The sequence below is a fragment of the Brienomyrus brachyistius genome, chromosome 10, assembly GCF_023856365.1.
Source record: "Brienomyrus brachyistius isolate T26 chromosome 10, BBRACH_0.4, whole genome shotgun sequence".
In the NCBI taxonomy this organism is placed as follows: Eukaryota; Metazoa; Chordata; class Actinopteri; order Osteoglossiformes; family Mormyridae; genus Brienomyrus; species Brienomyrus brachyistius.
The window spans coordinates 27,031,822-27,049,785 of NC_064542.1; the positions used below are offsets into that span (position 1 = coordinate 27,031,822).

Sequence of the window (17,964 nt, forward strand, 5' to 3'; positions counted from 1 at the left end):
TGTATGTGCATGCATGCATGTGTGTGCATGCGTGTGTGTGCATGCATGTGTGTGCATGCATGTATGTGTGTCTGTGTGCGTGTGCGTGGCCCTACTTGAAGCGGTTGGGCGTGAGGAAGTTGAGCAGATGAAAGAGCTCCTCCAGGTTGTTCTGCAGCGGGGTCCCCGTCAACAGCAGCTTATAATCGATCTTGTAGTCGTTCAGGCGCCTGAAAAACTGCATGGCAGGAAAAGGGGAAGAGATGAGAGACAAAGGAGAGGCACGCAGAGCCCGAAATCACAGATCGGGCGAGTGCCGTCACAATAAAATCATACTCGGAGTATAACCACACTCACAATGAGAGTATAGTCAGGATCACAACATAATTACCCCCAGGATCACTAACAATCACAGTGCATTCAGCCATACTCATCATCACAGTCACAGCCAGGATTTTTAAAATAGCAAGGTTAAAAATGTTAGCCCACCTTAGGTGTGCCCCGTAATGGAGCATGGTCATTGGATCGCAGACCTTGGTGTCCTCAGTGGTAGGAATGGGCGTGCTCACCATCTCAGCATAGTCACACTCATATTTTTACATTTATTTAGTGGATGCTCAAGGTGATGAACAACTGAGAAAGCAGGATCAGCCAATCCCTAGACCCCTCCTATTCAAATCTGGCCCTCGATTCCAAATCCAGGCCTTGTTTTCAATTCTCCCATGTAGGTAGTTTAATAATTACTGATTCTGATTGGCCAGGGGCTTCACACCTGCTCACAGGTGAAGTTAGGCTGGAAAATCAGCAGGGCTCGGACCTTGAGGATCGTGATTTGCACAGTCCTGCCCTACAGTAACTAGAGATCAAAGGCCCTGTTCATGGGCCAGCTGTATAATCACACTCACATCACAAATTCAGTAGCACTTTACATTAACTGCACCTTCATAATGCATTCATAGAACATTCATAAGCAGCATGTAAGTATCCCTTAGCATATACATTAATTAACAATAACAAACATTATATGATAATAACACATTATCACATAATGTTTGTTATTAATGTATATTTAAGCTTTTATGGTATGTTAGGATATTAAGGTGTACTTACATGCTGCTAAAGAATGTTCTATGAATGCATTATGAAGGCGCAGTTAATGTAAAGTGTTACCCTATATCATTCATAATCACAACAGCATCACACTTATAATCACTCACAGCTGAACTGCACTGACACCCGCAGACACATACATATAGTTCAGAGACAGTCAAACATCGATATGCAGTGAAAGAAGGACGAAAATACAGAAGAACAAAAATAAAACTCTGGGGTGTGAATATGGCTCTCACGCTCGTGCACACACACACATACTCACACATGCAAACATGAAGAGATGCACGCATACAGTCACACACCTTAGACTGATTGTTCTTGAGCCGATGAGCTTCATCCACCACTAGGCACGCCCACTCAATGGATTTGAGGGCCGTCTGGTCGATGGTCACCAGCTCATAGGAGGTCAACAGCACGTGGAACTTGATGGCCGCCTCTCTCTGCAGAGGACACGAGCACAGCAGGCAGCATCAGCGGCACCGATCACGTCCCTGGTCTCCGCGGCCATTTAGCACGCCCTCAAGGAGGCGCTCTCTCTCCCTCTCACTCGCTCCCTCACCCGGAGCTTGAAGGCCTTCTTGCCGCCCTTGATGGCGGCGTCGTCAAACGTGAGCTCATTCTCACGGATGATGGCGCGGCTGTCCTTGTCGCCCGTGTAGGTGACCACGTAGAAGTCAGGAGCCCACATCTCAAACTCACGCTCCCAGTTAATGATGGTGGAGAGCGGGGCGCTCACCAGAAATGGCCCCCGGGTGTGACCCTGTAATGGGAGGACCATGGGAAAATCAACCAAATAGCAGTCAGTGACCCCTACTGAGGCCCCGTGGAGTCCTTAAAGTTCACAATATCAGCCAGCAGAAATGCAAGGAGATACAGCACTGTGTCTCAGAAAGTCAGGAGTAGCAGAGTCCTGGAACAATCAGAGGTTAGGGACCTGGCTCTGCCGACCCTCGGGTTTGCTCATGGGAGTTTTCCTTGCGCAAAAATGTTCTGAGGGCAGAACAAAACATGATTGGTTCAGAGAGATAACCAATCAGACTGTAGAGAGGGTGGGTCTAAGAAACTAGAGGAGGCAGGACCAACTAACTACATGTCGCAACATTCCCCATCATGCTTTCGATATACAGTGTGATCCACTTACAGTGATCACGTCTGTCTGGGTGAAACTGATCAGTATAAGCAGATTATAACAGATTTTTTTCTTTTTCTTTGTATCGGGCAGATTACCATCTAATTGACATTTGTATATTTATTACATGCATATATGGTAATAAAATGGACAGCGTTGCTATTTACTGAATTTTTTAAAATTAAAAAATACAGTACAGCTGTTTCAAATGCTTTTCAAATTACAGTATTGTACAAATTAAATTACTGAACTATGTGTAATTCAAATATGCTATTATACAGTTAGTATATTGTACATTAAATATAGCTTATTGTAGTTTCGCTGCTGCATCTCATTGGCTCATTTTCGCCGGTTTATCATAAGTTTTGAAAAGTTTATATTGTATATACTGTGACAAAATTACTTTCTTTTTCCTGTTATATTTTCTGTGTGCGCAGCATTAGCCTCAGGTAGCTAGCCAGACACGGGCGGGTTACCGCAAGGCAAAGTAGGCAAGTAAAAAAAATACCATAATTAAAAAATTTTCCATATGTTGCCATATATATATATATATAAAAAAACCCTAAACAAATACAGCAAGTGTACTACTTGACTACTATAAGCAAATTATTTCAACAGTATTTGTACAGGAATGATTCCGTCTCAAGCTTTTTGATCCACATAAGCAGTTGATCACAATAAGCATGATCACTATAAGCAGTTTCCACTGTATATCACCAGGTTGGCATAAGAAATTAAATGCACAAAGAAAAATGCACAAAAAATTTAGTACTCATAAATGCATAACATAACATGTATGTACAGCGCTGGTTTGGAGGATGCTAAGTGTGTTTACAGCAGCCTCTCACGTGATATCTCGCAGTGACCTCGCAGTGACCTCGCAGTGATCTTGTATCGTTTCACCTGCCTTTGCTCGCCATGGGGACCAAAATTTTTTTACACGTTTTTCCACAGATTGCGAGGGGCCTGTGCCCCTAACCCCCCCCCCCATATCAAAGGGTAGACTGTACATTATATGAATCAGTAACAATGCAAAACTCAGTACAGTGCCCCAGTGACATAATATCACTGTCAGTAACAGCAACTTAGTTGTTACAGTATATAAGCGCACTGGAATCAGGTGAAGCCCCACCTCCTTGAAGAGTGAGTAGAGGAACACGATGGTTTGGATGGTCTTGCCCAGTCCCATCTCATCAGCCAAGATGGTGTCGGTGCCCTGGGCCCAGGAGAAGCGCAGCCAGTTGAGCCCCTCCAGCTGGTAGAGGTGCAGAGTGCCCCCCGTCACCGTCACAAAGTCAGGCTGCTCCTCGTATTTAACCGTGGGCTGTGAGAGAGGGAAGGGAAGGCGAGCGCGGGGGATTGGTAGGAGCAGGAGATCAGCGATCAAATGAGAAAAGGCACGGACCAAAGCAGGAGGGGAAAGGAGAGTAGCAAAGGCCGGAGGTGGGCGGGGGGGGGGGGGGGGATACCGGAAATCAGACACAAGAGTAAAGGGAGGAGGGACATATTGAGGTCAAAAGGAGAGAGAGAAAAGAGGAGGGGCAGAAAATGAGGAGGAACAGCCAGAAGAAGAAAAGGAGATGAAAAGAGAACCAAGGGGTGGGGAGAGGAGGGGAGATGGGGAGGTTATTCGAGGAATAAGAAGGAGAAACTAAAGTGACAGCATGTATCCAAGGTACTGAATTTTATACATGAAACGTGCTTAGAAATGCGTGGAAAAGGAGAGAGCTACAAACTATAAAGGGAAACACTTCAGAGCTCAGATCTAGACTATTCCAACAAGGACGTTCCCTTACCAGAGCCAGCCCATGATGCCTATCCCCTAAAGAACAGCGTAGGCAAGTGTTAAGCAGATGCTAAAAGCACCTCGAGTGCTGCAGGCAAAGCATCGCAACGTGTGCAAATGTAACAGGAACGGTAAGCGAACGCGAACCCCAAGGGCTAATGGCAAGAGTTCAAAATCACAGGTCGCGGCAAACAGGAGGACTTACGTCATTAACGGGATAGCTGGGGGGCTCGTCGCCCTCGTCCTTCCTCACGCTCCTCATCTTCCTCGGCTTCTCTGGGTCCTCCTTCATCACCTCCTCTCTACATGTGGTTACAAATCGGAGACACGTATAAACATGGATCATCACGAATAAGAAGGTCTTTTAAAAAGCCCGTAGGTTCACGGGAGTTCAGGACATCATCACAGACGGCCAAACACCGCCCCCAAGTGGGGGGCAAGGGAAAGAGCACAGAATAGAAAGAGGTAGGGCATTAAAAGAAGTGGAAAAGGAGGAGGGCTGTTAAACAGAACAGGGCTTGCGGGCATTTAATGGGGGGGAGGAGGGACAGAATGAGGGGAACCAGGAGACTGAGAGCTCAGACTGACACCACACTGATGCAGCCATACTGATGGTGACACAAAGGGTCCCTGACATGTAGTGTGACCTGCAGCCACTCAGGATGCCCCCCCCACTGGACACGTGCTGCATCTCTCACCTGTGCCTCCAGTAGTTGGTCTTGTGGATATTGAAGTCCGGTATGTCCAGGTCATCCCTCTCCCAAGTGCACTGGTCATAGGTCAGGTCTCTCCACTTCACCAGGTAATGGTAATTGCCCTTTTTATCCACACTGCCGTAAAACACGCACACGCACACGCACACACACACACACACACACACACACACACACACACACCAAAATCAAAAGCACTGCTAGTTATATTTACATTTCATTTACATATTCAGCAAACGGTTTTGTCCAAAGTGACATACAAGTGAGCCAGACTGCACATTACAAACACACTTGCTGTCAAGGCGTCGACTTAGAGCAGTTAGGCTGCCCTTCCAATGAATGTCCGGTTAGTTACAAGTGTAAGCTACATCAGAGGCAGAGCTACAGAAAACATCTGAAACATGGCAAGAAGCTATAAAGAGTATTCAAGGACCAGAAGGGCAATTTTAGAACATTCAGGGAACGTAAAAAGGCTTCAGGTTAGTGGAGGAATTCACGGAACAGTGAAGTCTTGAGGTGTTTCCTGAAGGTGGACATGGAGATCGATATTTACAAGTTTACTTTAAATTCAGTGTGCTGCCTATAGACCTATAGAACTCAGAATGACTCACACACATTTACGCACGCAAACACACCCACACACACACCTGTGGTTGATGATCCGATGCACCATCATCCACTCGGGCTTGATGCCGTATCGGTAGAACTTCTCCTCCAGGGCGGCGTACTGCGGGTCCTTGGCTCGCCGCTTCTCGCTCTTGCCGTCATCCTCGGTGCCCGAGCCGTAGTCCAGGCTGGGCGGCTCGTCCATGTCCATCTTACGCTGGTAATTACGGAACATCACCGAGTGGAAGATCTCCAGCTGGGGGCCGGGGGCCACGGGGGCAGGAAGGCAAGCAGGGGGCATGGGGGAGGTGGGGTGGAACAGAGAACGATAATGAAAACTAAAACCAGGATTTCATTGCGAATTAAATTTCAGCAGACGGGACTGAAAGAAAAGCTGAACCACGTTACTACATGTTCTGGCCAAACCCCAGCCACACACAGCCATCTTGGCCTTTCTAAGGTCCTACAGGTCACTACGGCTCTAAACATCACATGATTAACAAACAGCATTTATAAACAGCTGAGCTTTTTTCTCTCCAATCACAAATGCACCTTAGATGTGGCTGACAGCGTTGCAGTGATCTCCTAGCCCCACAGCCTGCTGTGACATTTCGGCGCCAAAACGCGATCCATTCTGAAGATAAGCTGAGAAGCACTGCACTAGATATGCATCTTGCACTCCTCCTCACATTTTCACTTTCTTTGTACTTTCATATCTTTCCCACACTCTTCTGTCTGTTTCTCTCTCCTCTCATACTTTGCTCCATTTTTTTCTCCCATCCACACCTGTCTCTCTGTCCCCTAACAATAACACTGTCTCTCTCTCTATCTGTAATTTGCTGTCTCCCTCTGCCTTCCCTCATCCCTCTCTTCCATCCACACCTGTCTCTCTTAGTCCCCCTTAATCCCTCCCATCCTAACCTGTCTTCCTACATCCCTCTCTCCCATCTTTACCTGTCCCTCTGTCGTCCTGCATCCCGCTCTCCCAACCTCACCTGGAGCTCAGTAATCCAGGTGCAGTGCCAGTAGGACTGGGCCATCAGTTTGACAAAGTACTCTCTCTCGGCACGGCCCTTCATGGGAGGCGGGGGTGGCTGCTGGGGGTCAGCATCCGGGGCGGGGGGCACAGGCACGGGGGGTGGCGGCTCGCCCCAGCGCCAGTGGAGGATCTTCTGCACCCTGCCTTTGATCGGGGGGCACTAACGGGGAGGGAGGAAAAAAATACACAAGCAGCTGGCTTCACCACCAATTTCACCGGCCTAGACACCTCATCGCTGATTGGCCTGAGACGCTGTCACTCACCGTGCAACGTGGGCACAGCCACTCCCCATTGGGTATCTCAGGCAAAGGCGGGTTGAGGCAGTGGATGTGGTAGGATGAGGGACAAGAGTCACAACACAGCAGCTCGCCACCATCCTTGCAGACCCGGCAGAACTCCATGTGGTCGTCCTCTTCTTCCTCCCCTCCTGTGGCCCCGCCCCCACGCTCAACCACACCCCCTTCATCACACTCCTCCTCAAAGTCCTCAAAGTCCTCCTCCTTCGCTTCCCACTGGATGCCTTCTTTTTCCTGGGCACAGAGGAGAAGATAAGATGCATTAGGCGACAAGAGGGGCAAGAAGGCAGTTATGAAGGGACCTAATTGCACCATGGCTGTCAGTCAGCCTGCAGTTATTTGGTCCCGTAAATATAACACAATCTCGCAATGTAGCGGGGCCAGACTGTTGGGCTCTGGGGGCATTTGGACGGACCCTGGATGGGTAGGTGGGCTTCTCCAGCAAGACGAGAGCAGGTGATCAGTAACTCACACAGTGGGGGCAGCTCCACTTGCCCTCAGGGGCTTTCTCCAGCTCCGGCTCGAGGCAGACGAGGTGGTACGCTCGGGGGCAGGTGTCGCACAGGATAATCTCGCCGCCCTGCTGGCAGACCTCGCAGTAATCCTGGTGGTCTGTCTCATAGCCGTCGCCATCTTCATCCCCTATCACCGCTCCAAGAGGAATGGTGAGAAGAAAACTATAACACCTATGCATTGATCTTCCACGATCATCCAGTACATAGATATGGTGAGGCGGGATCCACACACTGAGCCACCATGATCCCCAAGACAGAAACGAAACGGAAACGGAACATTATGAGCCTTTCCCAACAGTGAACGTTAATAGCCCCTCTGAAAGATCAACAGCAGTGATTGTAAACCAATATGTGTGTCACTGTCACCCCAGCCAGAGGAATGCAGGGCGACCAAAGATAACGCAAAAACAATCCCGTTTTAGTCTTTGCCAGTATTTTTTGTCCGTCAAAGTCTTTTTTCATGTATAAAGCCACCCGTGTTCTACGCGCTTCTCATGAAGCACCAGAGGACGCACACTGGCCGGGGCCTGGCAGTCCACTGCAGGGCGCAAACTCACACAATACCGGTAAATTAGAAACACCAATTCAGCGACCTACATGATACTGAACTGCGGAAGGAAACCTGCAGAATGCGGGGACCACACAGGCTCCGTATGTAATGCTCACTTACAAAGGTTAAATCATTATGGTTCGGCAATGATTTGCTTGGGTTTTTCATGACAACTGAAATTAACTAGATCTGCCTGAGACATCAGGGGCTACAGCCCAATCCACTCCTCCAGTCTTATTCATATCCCAACACCCTACCCCCTCCACCAGCAGAAATCAGATCATTCAGGTCATGACCCCTAATCGAGAAACACTCATGTGTAGTCACCAAGTACAACCTGTCTATGATTTCCTAGAATCTTTTTATAATAATTATTAAAACAAAAATAAGCTTTACCCATTTTGGAAAACAGGACTGATTCCCTCTGGAACGTGCAGAATTCTTTTTCAAGCAACGTGTTAATTCCCATCATGATAAATAATATTTTGGTTGTTCGCATTTTAAAATAAAAAAGTGGAAGGGGAAATTATGTCAAAGGAGAATGAGAGGAAGTGTAGGAGCTAAAGTAAGAGTGAGTAACCTACTTTTTTTCTTCTTCTTAGCCGGACGACCACGCTTGTTCTTCTTGACCCGGCCAGAGCTGTCAGAGCGGACAGAGGAACTGTGGACGCTAGAATCTTCCTGCTCGGAGTCTTCCTCGTCCACGTCCTCGCTCTGTGAGCAGGGGGCAGAGACAGGGTCAGAACAACAACGCGTAGACATTCCAAGCAAACACGCGCAAACGTGGAGGCAGCGTCTCACCGAACTGCTCTTCTTCCTCTTGTTACCCATAATTCCGAGCTTGATGCGAAGTGGGGCCATCTTCTTGGCCTTGGTCTTCTTCTTCTCGGGCACCCGAGGGCTCTTACTGCGCTTCTTATACCCAGGGCCTGGAGACGACAGCGGGAGGATCTTAAAATCACCGGCAACATCTGCCCTGTAAACAGTCTCCAACCTGCAAGGCAGGAAATCCCGTCCCACTGACCTTTGCCCTCTTTGGTCTTGGCCTTGCGGAGAGGGGGTGCTTGGGGCAGGGGTTCCACGGAGGCGGTCACCACGGAGACCTGCTCGGCGACAGCAGCAGCGGCAGCGGCAGCGGCCGCCGCCACAGCAGCAGCGGAACCCTTGAACGGGTTATTGGAGCTGAACTCGCGCCACTTGGCCCCCAGGATGGTCATCATCTTGGACATGGGGATCTTGGGGTTCTTCTTGGCGATCATGGGCCTGAGGAAGGGAGAGGAGGGAGCTGGAGGTCGCTCATGAGCCACCATCATCCTTGGACACCAGACAAAACGCCCATCCTTATGTGTCACCTTAGAGCTACAGGGTTAGTGATGGAGGAAAAGGCTCAACAAGATCAAAGAAAACAACTCCCTCGTTAACACAGTCAACTCACAACTGGGACAATGACCGCTCCCATCATACGAGTGTGAAATCCACAGCAACCTTCCATATACAAGAAACACTCAATCAGCTGAAGTGACCCCCGGACAGCTTAGGAAAGAGATACCACTCCAGTGAACGCGCCCGCCCTCACACACACACACACACACACACACACCAAATCACAAATGAATAACTTGTACCTAACACAGCCCAAGAGTTCTTCTGAACGCCATGAAAGTTCTGTAGGAACCGGCATACACAAGGAGAAAAATCAGATGAGTGTGACACACGAAAAGGCGGGATCCAAAACCCGCAACCCTGGAACTGTGAGGTCTAAATCTACCGCTCAAGAAACCGCACTGTCCCATCGCAGTCACGGAACAGGGCCGTCCAACCCGTGCGCTACAGAGTACCTCATGAACTGGCTGAAGGCTTTGTAGTTGGTCAGCGTGCGATAGTCCTCTTCGCTGAAGCTGTGATCCACATCCTCCAGGCCCCAGTCTCTTGCCAGCTGTGCGGAGGTTTTCTGCTCCAGCGGCTGCAAACCAGCCCCAGAATCACTCATACAAACGCGGACTGACCAGGTTAGCCTTTCAACATCTCTTTATCCTCACACAGACGTTAAAGTTCCTCGGCAAATACAAAACTTATATCCATGCAGCTCCAGAGAGGAGGGAACTCATCTCACTGAGGACCACCAACTCAAATTTGTTCTACTTCAGCTCGAATTAATGAAGCTACCATTAGGTCAGGACCCAAGTTCGCCTGGATCATATATATTTGTTTCAAAAAAAGAGGTTAGCCACAAGCGGCTGGACAAAGACATTTAATCTAGGTTCATTGACCCTCTGTGGAAGATTCTTCTCACCCCCCCTCTGGTGGAGAGTGAGATCATAGACTATTACATTGTGCAAAGATATTCAATCTAACCTGGGCCCTTAAATCTTTTACAGCAGCTTTTCCCAATCCGGTCCTCGTGCCATTTGCACATTTTTGCTCCCTTTCAGCTAAATATGGACCAACTGTGGGTCCCCGAGGACAGGATAGGGAAACACTGGTCTATAGAAACAACCAACAAGTTCACTCACGCCGCAGCTCAGGTTATTTCAGTAAGTTCATTTATTGTGTCGTAGTAACTGCACATGCAGGAAAATCACAGCAAGTTTGGCCGGCACCTTGGGCGTTTCCTCCTGGTTGTTGTCACCCTCCTCCTTCTTCCTGCGCTTGATCTTCTTCTCCTTCTTCTCCTTGTGCTTCTTTCTCTTCTTCTTGCCACCGCCGGCGAAGTCGCTGGCCGTGCTGTCGGAGTTCTCTCCATACTCCCTGTCCGAGTCTCTCTCTACGTCGCTGTCCTGGTCGGCAGCGGGGCCGAGGAATCGGGAGCGGGGGAGAGTCGGGAAGAAGATGCTGAGGTGAACGCTGTACGCTGACCTCGGACACGACCACCCAGAACATATTTAAGACAAAGACAAGTACGAGGCAGGAAAGGGGAAAGCTTACAATCTTCTTGTGTTTTCGTACTTTGGTTGACTTCCCCTCCTTCTCTTTGTCTCGCTTTTTTGTCTCTCTCTTTTTCTTGGGGCCTCGCTTTTTTTTTGTCGTCCCCTCCCGGTCGGACACATCTCCCTCTTCGTCGCAGTCATCTACATGTACAGTGGGGGGATGGGAGGATGGGAGGGAGGAATTCAGAGGCATTACTGCTAAATCACAGCATCAGCCCCCAGCTCAGATAACATAGACCACCACGTGTGAGTAATGACGTTTGGCTGCTTAACGTAGCTACAGAAACTCGGCCTGTAATCCGAGCCCCTTTGTTACTAACCCGTCCCGTTGCTGATTATCGTGTCTTGTCAAAAAAAAAGCAAAGCAAGGAATATCATCATCAAAAATTTCATTAGATCTATTTATAAACACCTTCTATGAGAGGAACCAAGCAAAGACTTTTCATTGGAAAGCTATATGGTACAAACAGGCAGCTGTAATCCAATGACGGCTAATTTAGCTGGACATTCACTTGTAGTTGCTCTTCTTAAAATTTACATTCACACCACTTTTAAACCAATTAGAGAGCGGGACACAGTAATTACCACGTACCACAGCAATTTACTGTGGTTACCTTGTTGAGAGGTACTACATCACAGATCTTCTCAGAACTTGAGTCAACAATATTGCAGGAAGAATCCCCTGCTCGTAGTTTACATGCACACACCACTCTGTAGATATCATATTTGTCTTGTCTGTTAAAGAACATCATTAACTATAAAGGATAACGGATTAAAGCACAAATGTATATGAAATATTAATTAGTGTAGAAGTATGTGACACAAGACAAACATGTTTCATGCATTTGTTTTATTATCATTTTGAATCCAGTTACGCTTCTTCGCCTTTTGCTCAAACATGAACTTGAAAATACATCCCAGAGTCGCATCATATGAAACATGTTTCTCGACGTCTCGCATTATCTTGATAAACTCACACAAAGACTTCATAAAGCGCCAAAACCTGTTTGGAGCTGACTGCCACTTAACGACAGAAATAACATTATTATAACGGTGATGCATGAATAAAATAGATGTTTAAGATGGATTAAATAAAAGGCATATCTTAAGGAACAGACGTGATTTTCACCTTTATCAGATGCACAATGGAATACGACACAATGGGCTGCGCTATTTTTGGCAGACGCAACAGCAACTTAATTAACAAAACGTCTCCGTATTATACTTCGACCGACACTTCTCTTTATCTTTGCTATATCTTTAATTCCTATTTCATTTGCTCATTTCCTCAAAAAATTAAAATAAAAAATACGCAGGTAGCGCGCACATTTCTAAGTCGATTTTCAAAAGAAGAAGAAGGACAAGAAGAAGGAGAAGAAAAACACGCCGTGAAACCAAATGTTTTGCTATCGGCCGCCATTATATGTGAAATATTAGTTAGATTTTATTGCGCTCCTTGGCTGTTAGCATGGAGCACTCGCCCGCGTACGCTGCTCGCCTTTTCCCCCGCGAAGCTGCCAAGCGCAGCCGGGGGCGGTAGCGACACGCACTCCGGGCTCGGTGATTCCGAGGCCCCGAGCGGAACGAAGCCGTGAACTGAGGCGACTCCCACCCACTGCTAATTCCCACACCTGCGCCGCGACCTCGGGGCTACCCGCTGCTTTCGCCCGCTGGGGGGTTAAAGGACAGACTAGCGCGCACGCCACCTCTCCCCTATTGCTTTCGTGCCACATTAAAAGAAAAAAAAAGAGCTTTTAACAAGTGATGCCCGCACAAATGGCCTTATGCTTATCTTTGCCTTTGCAAATAAATCCATACTATCAGCTGCAGGCGTGCACATCCATCCTCATCTGTCCGCCCCCGTCCTACAATATAAAATTTTTAAAAAACGTGTTCATACACTTACGGTTTTTTGCATACATGATCATTAAAATAAAGGCAGGACGCTGACACTTCCACTGTAGCGTAAGTTTCAACTTCTCTCCGGTTGTTCCACGGAAATATCGCAATATTTTATCCCCTAGACAACATCGATCTTATATTGTTATACCAGCAATCGCATTAGCAGTAATGCGAGTCCGAAGTGCGTTACAGTTCAATGCAACGTAACTTTAACGCTTAACGCGTACGTTGTGTTGCATTTTTTTATTTCTATAATTGCACCCCCCCCCCCCCCCGAGTAAAAAAAAAAAAAAAAAAAGCATTCAGCCTCTCTCCGCTTCTTGAAAAGGGTTGGAATATTCACGATCAATGACATTTTATGAAATAATTTGCGAATGGGTTAAATGGATGTGTTTCTGGTTAGGAACTGAGTGGTGGCGGTGGAGGGGGGGGATGGAAACGTCCCGAAGCAGACGCAGGAGTGGGAGACGGTGGAGCCGAGAGCAGCGTCCAGCGCCGGCTGTCCTGTGCTGAACCGTCTCTGTCAGTGCGACAGTGGGTAGGGTCAAGTTTATTTACAGTCTGTCACACAAGCACAGTCAGCTGCTGCTCTGCTGCTCACGCTTCCAGCCTGCACCACCATCCTACTACACACCGAAGACTCAATGGAAAAAAACATTGGGGGCTGGGGGGGGGAGTCCATGTTGTCTGCAAGTGGGGTTATATATACCCAAGAAAACTGGATTTATTTCTTTATTGATTATGAGAAATACACGTACACGCAAAGAGTGCAATGGGGAATCTTAGAGGTTATACAGCACATGTTAATACTTTATAGGGGACAACAAGAAGAGCAAAGTCCCAAGTTTGGCTAAAGTTGGATTTTAACTCTTATGGAGCTAAAAAAGAAAAAAAGCGAACAGTGAAAACCGGAGTAATAGAACGCATTGGTTCGCAGCTTTAGACAACTAGTCCGAATAAAAAATATTTTAATTTTAAACTCTTTTGGTTTAGCCGAAGCGCTTGTAAGCGCTTACGGTTTGTATTTTGCATGCGCGCTCCTGTCTTTAGCCAGAGTCAGTACTGTACCTGGCGCGGCTCGCGTTGCAGTTTCTCTAGGCGCCGCCGGCGAGTTTATGTCGCTTGCGTTCTCGTCTAGGTCTCCGTCGTCTTCTTCTTCATCAAAATCTCCTCCCTCGGAATTAACCACCATGCCCTCGTCTTCCTCACAGACCCGGAGAGGAGATGACATTATATCCCTGTCCACCGACCCGGTGCACGAAAACAAAAAATGTATCCCTCTCGAATTATGAAATTTATTTAATATTCAAATCGACACACAAAAGTGGGGGGCGTTTTGGAATATTTTACACTACAAGGCAGAGAAACAAAGATGGCCGCCCTTATATTTATTTTTTAACAACCCCCCCCCCAATAAGAAAAAAATCCCCTTACATAAAAAATGGCTGACTATATTATTTCAGAACGCCCCCCCCCTCCTCCTCCTCCTTTCTCTCTCTCCTCTCTTCCCTCCCTTTTCAAAAATATTCACATTGTTACATGAAAAAGGGGTGTTCAACTGCGTGTAAATGACATTGTTGCGTGTTTACTATTCTTCGTCGGTGTGTCGGGGACTCGGTCCGCCTCACTACAGTCTTTCGGGTTCTGCTAATAACTATCGCTCTCCGCACTGCAGAGCGCGATACAAATTTAACAAATATGGCTACCTAAATATTCTTAAAGGCCCCCACCCGCAGTATAAAATTATATCAGAGCGGGGGGTTGTGTGTCGGGGAGGGGGGACTGGAGAATTCTGCAGCGGCCATGCCCAGACTTACATCAGATTGTCTTGCTTAAAAATTAACTGCTTAGTCGCACAAAGGAAATGAAAATGCGAGCTACAGTCTACGGATCGCCTCGTGTTATTTTTGCACACAGGCATGACAATATTCTCATTTTGACAACGCCCTCTACTTACTAAATGAAAGCAAAACAGTACGCGATTAAAAATAAAACTGAGTCGCAATGACAAATGTAGAAAATTCCGGGGCAAAGTGTATCGGCTGCCGCAAACCTGTGTTCCTCTTTACAAAAAGAAAAAAACATGCCGCACTAGGGGGGCAAAATTGCACAAACGTTTTCATAGAATGGGACTTACAAATCCAGCATTATAAGGACACTTAATGCCGCAAACACATCTAATCAATGGAGAATATAATCAACCAAAAAATAAACGGTAAACTGGAGGAAAATTAGAGTTTTTTTCTTTGCAAAACCAAAAAAGAGACGAGTGCATTATGAAGTGTTTTATCCCCTCTTTCAAAAGTGAATTGCACAGGGATTGGAATTCGATGCCTGGAGGCACAACCTGTAAACTGCATTTGTTACCAACACCAGCCCCCTGATTTACAGTGATCTAATTAATCTACTTTCATCTTCCAGTACATAAGGATCTTAACTGTGTGGTAAAAGGAAAAGAAGCAGCAGAAAACAAAGATAAAATGTGAACAAGAATATTTTTCCATAGTGTGAGTCTCTAACAGTCTGAACACTAAGAGGTAGTTGGGGGGGGTGGGTGGAAGACGTTCACATGACCCATTACCATGGCAACCAGTCATTATTATCTGGCTATTATTATTCTGCAGATTTATCATACACTCCAATTTACTTTTGTGTATTTGTGTCGGTGGAGGTGGTCTTCATTTGTAACTCCATTTCCGAAAGCTTGAATAGTGGTGCAGATTTTCCCAGAAATCAGCTGTCCAAATGTAACCCAGATATACGTAAAAACGAATCAGAAAGCAATGAAGGATGATAGAAAAGAAGAGCCATCAACAGGCCTTAGTAACAGGCAGGATGAAAAAAAGAAAAAGGTCGTCGTTTAGATCTAACCGGGATGCAAACTGATAGGACAAAAGAACAATATGGCACCATATGTTTGTTTTTCTGTTAAAATTTTATATCTTCTCTCCACACCACCCCCACTAACTACTTCCCGCTATTCGGTGAGGTCATCATTGAAGTAAAGGCAGATGGAGGGGGAGAAGTCGCCATGTTCGTCGTCGTCGACCACGCCGTTCTCGCTCAGTGTCCTGGTCATGTCCAGCGCCTGGCAGTCGTGTTTCCAGGTGTAGCTGCCCGCGTGACAGTTGTACTTCAGGTAGCGCTGGAGAATTTCTTCCACAGTTTCTTCGCAGCACACCTGCGGGATACAAATTTCGTCTGTTCCGTTCTTTGCTTTGCACGGGGCAGTAAAAAAAAACAGTTTCACACCTTGGAGCTGAATGCAGTATTTCTGACAGGCGAACAGCGATGTGGCGCTCAATCTGGTTACAGGGCATTTGGCAGACTAGACAGAAACACCGGCAGTTACATGTTTATATTACTGTCTTTGTGGGTTATTACCATTGATTTTCATGTGTTGCAATAAGCGTTATTGAACTTCCAACTAACAAAACATATATATCCATCCATCGATCCATTTTCCAAACCGCTTATCCTACTGGGTCGCGGGGGGTCCGGAGCCTATCCCGGAAGCTATGGGCATGAGGCAGGGAACAACCCAGGATGGGGGGCCAGCCCATCGCAGGGCACACTCACACACCATTCACTCACACATGCACTCCTATGGGCAATTTAGCAACTCCAATTAGCCTCAGCATGTTTTTGGACTGTGGGGGGAAACCGGAGTACCCGGAGGAAACCCCACGACGACACAGGGAGAACATGCAAACTCCTCACACATGTGACCCAGGTGGAGACTATATAAGCAAAATTGTTTAGGCATTTGGCTTTTTCTCTAAAAAAAACCCAGAAAGAAGTACATCAAAGGGCAAGAGAGAGTCACAGGCTCCCCTGACTGGAATTGTTGAAAGAAATCAGCCAGTCAGAACAAACCCATACAAATGATCCATCTATGAAGTCACAAATAAAATGCAAATAAAAGAGCTTGCGTGTGGTGGAATTTCAATCAAATAAGAAAATGCAAAAGGCGTTTGAGATAAACATTCAGTATGAAGATATGATTCAGGGCTGCTCATCTTTGGAACGTCATGAAGCTATTAGAAACTGACAGATGATGTTGGCTTCTGCAGCAAAAGTTCTGCCTGATGATGAAATCTCACTGATATCTTGAAATTGATATCGCGCCTAATGAATGGGGTGATTCTGCAACGCTTGCTCTTTGGACATTCACTCGCTGGCGGGCTGGCTGACCTCCAGAGGCTGCTCCTGGTACGTGAGCATGTTGATGATCCGTATCCAGAAAGTTCTGGCAGACAGCAGGCCCACTTCATAGCGACTGTCGCTCCACCATGGTCTCCCAAAGTCATTAGCCCAGTCAGTCCGTGGACAAGGAGGAGGTATGTGAATGAAACGCCCTCTCGGAGTGTAGTACTTAACACAGCCAGAGAGAGGGTCAATGTGGGTCTGGACCTGAAGGAGCAGGATCGTCAGTAGTTAGCAGGGTGGTTAAGTACACCAAGATAGCCCGGAGTTTGTTGGTTCAGTTTCCAAGAAGTGCTTCATTTCTCCAGCAAATTATCTGCTTCAATAAATCATTCAAATTTTAAGCCACTTTTGCGGAATGCATCGGCTTTGCACTGAAGCATCCAGGCATCTCATCGAAATACAGCATTACGGTGGGGTAAATAATATATAGAGCATTATCCCAAAGACAGGCGGAATCTGAAAACCTTGACTTACATCCTTTGTTTTGGGGTCAAACCAGTGGCTGATGTCTTTTCCTGCACACTCAACAATAGGCCTTAAAAGCACATCACCTAAAGAGAAAAATTGTAATATAAAAAGCAACAGCAACACAACAATAACAATTATAACACAAAAATTCAATATTTAAAATATATTCAAGTGTAATATGCAGTCTATATAAGAAGAATCAGCAGAGCATTACCCGTTCAAGAAAGAACTGACTTCAAAATTACTGCCAAAATCTAGCATGCAATTTAGCCAGCTAACAAATAACTTTTTAGTTTTATGCGTGAATGTTTTTCATATAACACCAAACGTTTTAAAGTAAAACTGTTTTCACACTCACCCCTATGTTCCTTTACCAGCGGTGTCAAGTTGTACACTGTGCCTAAATATGACACCCATATATCTTCAATTGTATTGTGCAGCGACACTTCTTTTGGCGTGAAATACTTTGGACGATGCATTTCTGTCATCAGAGATCCCGCTTCGCCCTGTTTAAGATCTATTTAACTTGTAAAATTTATTGTTGAAAACGTTTATTTTTAAAAGAGCAAAATAAAGAAACGCATTCGCGTCCTAATTTAAAGAGACACATCTGTAAATAAGCGTCGTTGCTTAGACAACCAGCTACAGTGCTCTTGTAAATTTGAGACCTCTGACAACTTCTTCGTGTGTTTTAATCCAATATATAAAAATATAAGGTCGTCTGTGTATAAG

The 17,964-nt window shown here is 46.4% G+C and overlaps 2 protein-coding genes across 2 annotated transcripts in view; both read right to left on the reverse strand.

Annotated features, from left to right (window-relative positions):
* chd3 (chromodomain helicase DNA binding protein 3) overlaps window positions 1–13,998 on the reverse strand; it is a 34,708-nt gene extending 20,710 nt beyond the window's left edge. Inside the window, 17 exon segments of the mRNA XM_049027251.1 lie at window positions 96–217; window positions 1,395–1,532; window positions 1,652–1,852; window positions 3,354–3,545; window positions 4,213–4,309; window positions 4,706–4,837; window positions 5,368–5,582; window positions 6,322–6,525; window positions 6,629–6,895; window positions 7,134–7,312; window positions 8,311–8,440; window positions 8,528–8,655; window positions 8,751–8,989; window positions 9,565–9,689; window positions 10,327–10,503; window positions 10,652–10,794; window positions 13,624–13,998. Coding sequence (XP_048883208.1) covers window positions 96–217; window positions 1,395–1,532; window positions 1,652–1,852; window positions 3,354–3,545; window positions 4,213–4,309; window positions 4,706–4,837; window positions 5,368–5,582; window positions 6,322–6,525; window positions 6,629–6,895; window positions 7,134–7,312; window positions 8,311–8,440; window positions 8,528–8,655; window positions 8,751–8,989; window positions 9,565–9,689; window positions 10,327–10,503; window positions 10,652–10,794; window positions 13,624–13,786 — 2,852 coding nt within the window. The 5' untranslated portion in view covers window positions 13,787–13,998.
* A 1,473-nt stretch (window positions 13,999–15,471) lies between these two features.
* LOC125750025 (cytochrome b5 domain-containing protein 1) lies at window positions 15,472–17,912 on the reverse strand. Its single transcript, XM_049027254.1, has 4 exons — window positions 17,591–17,912; window positions 17,239–17,315; window positions 16,750–16,968; window positions 15,472–15,736 (listed from the first exon to the last, which is right to left on the reverse strand). Exons 1-4 carry the CDS (start codon window positions 17,718–17,720, stop codon window positions 15,533–15,535), a joined length of 630 nt encoding a protein of 209 aa, XP_048883211.1. The 5' UTR covers window positions 17,721–17,912; the 3' UTR covers window positions 15,472–15,532.
* Between the last annotated feature and the right edge of the window lie 52 nt (window positions 17,913–17,964).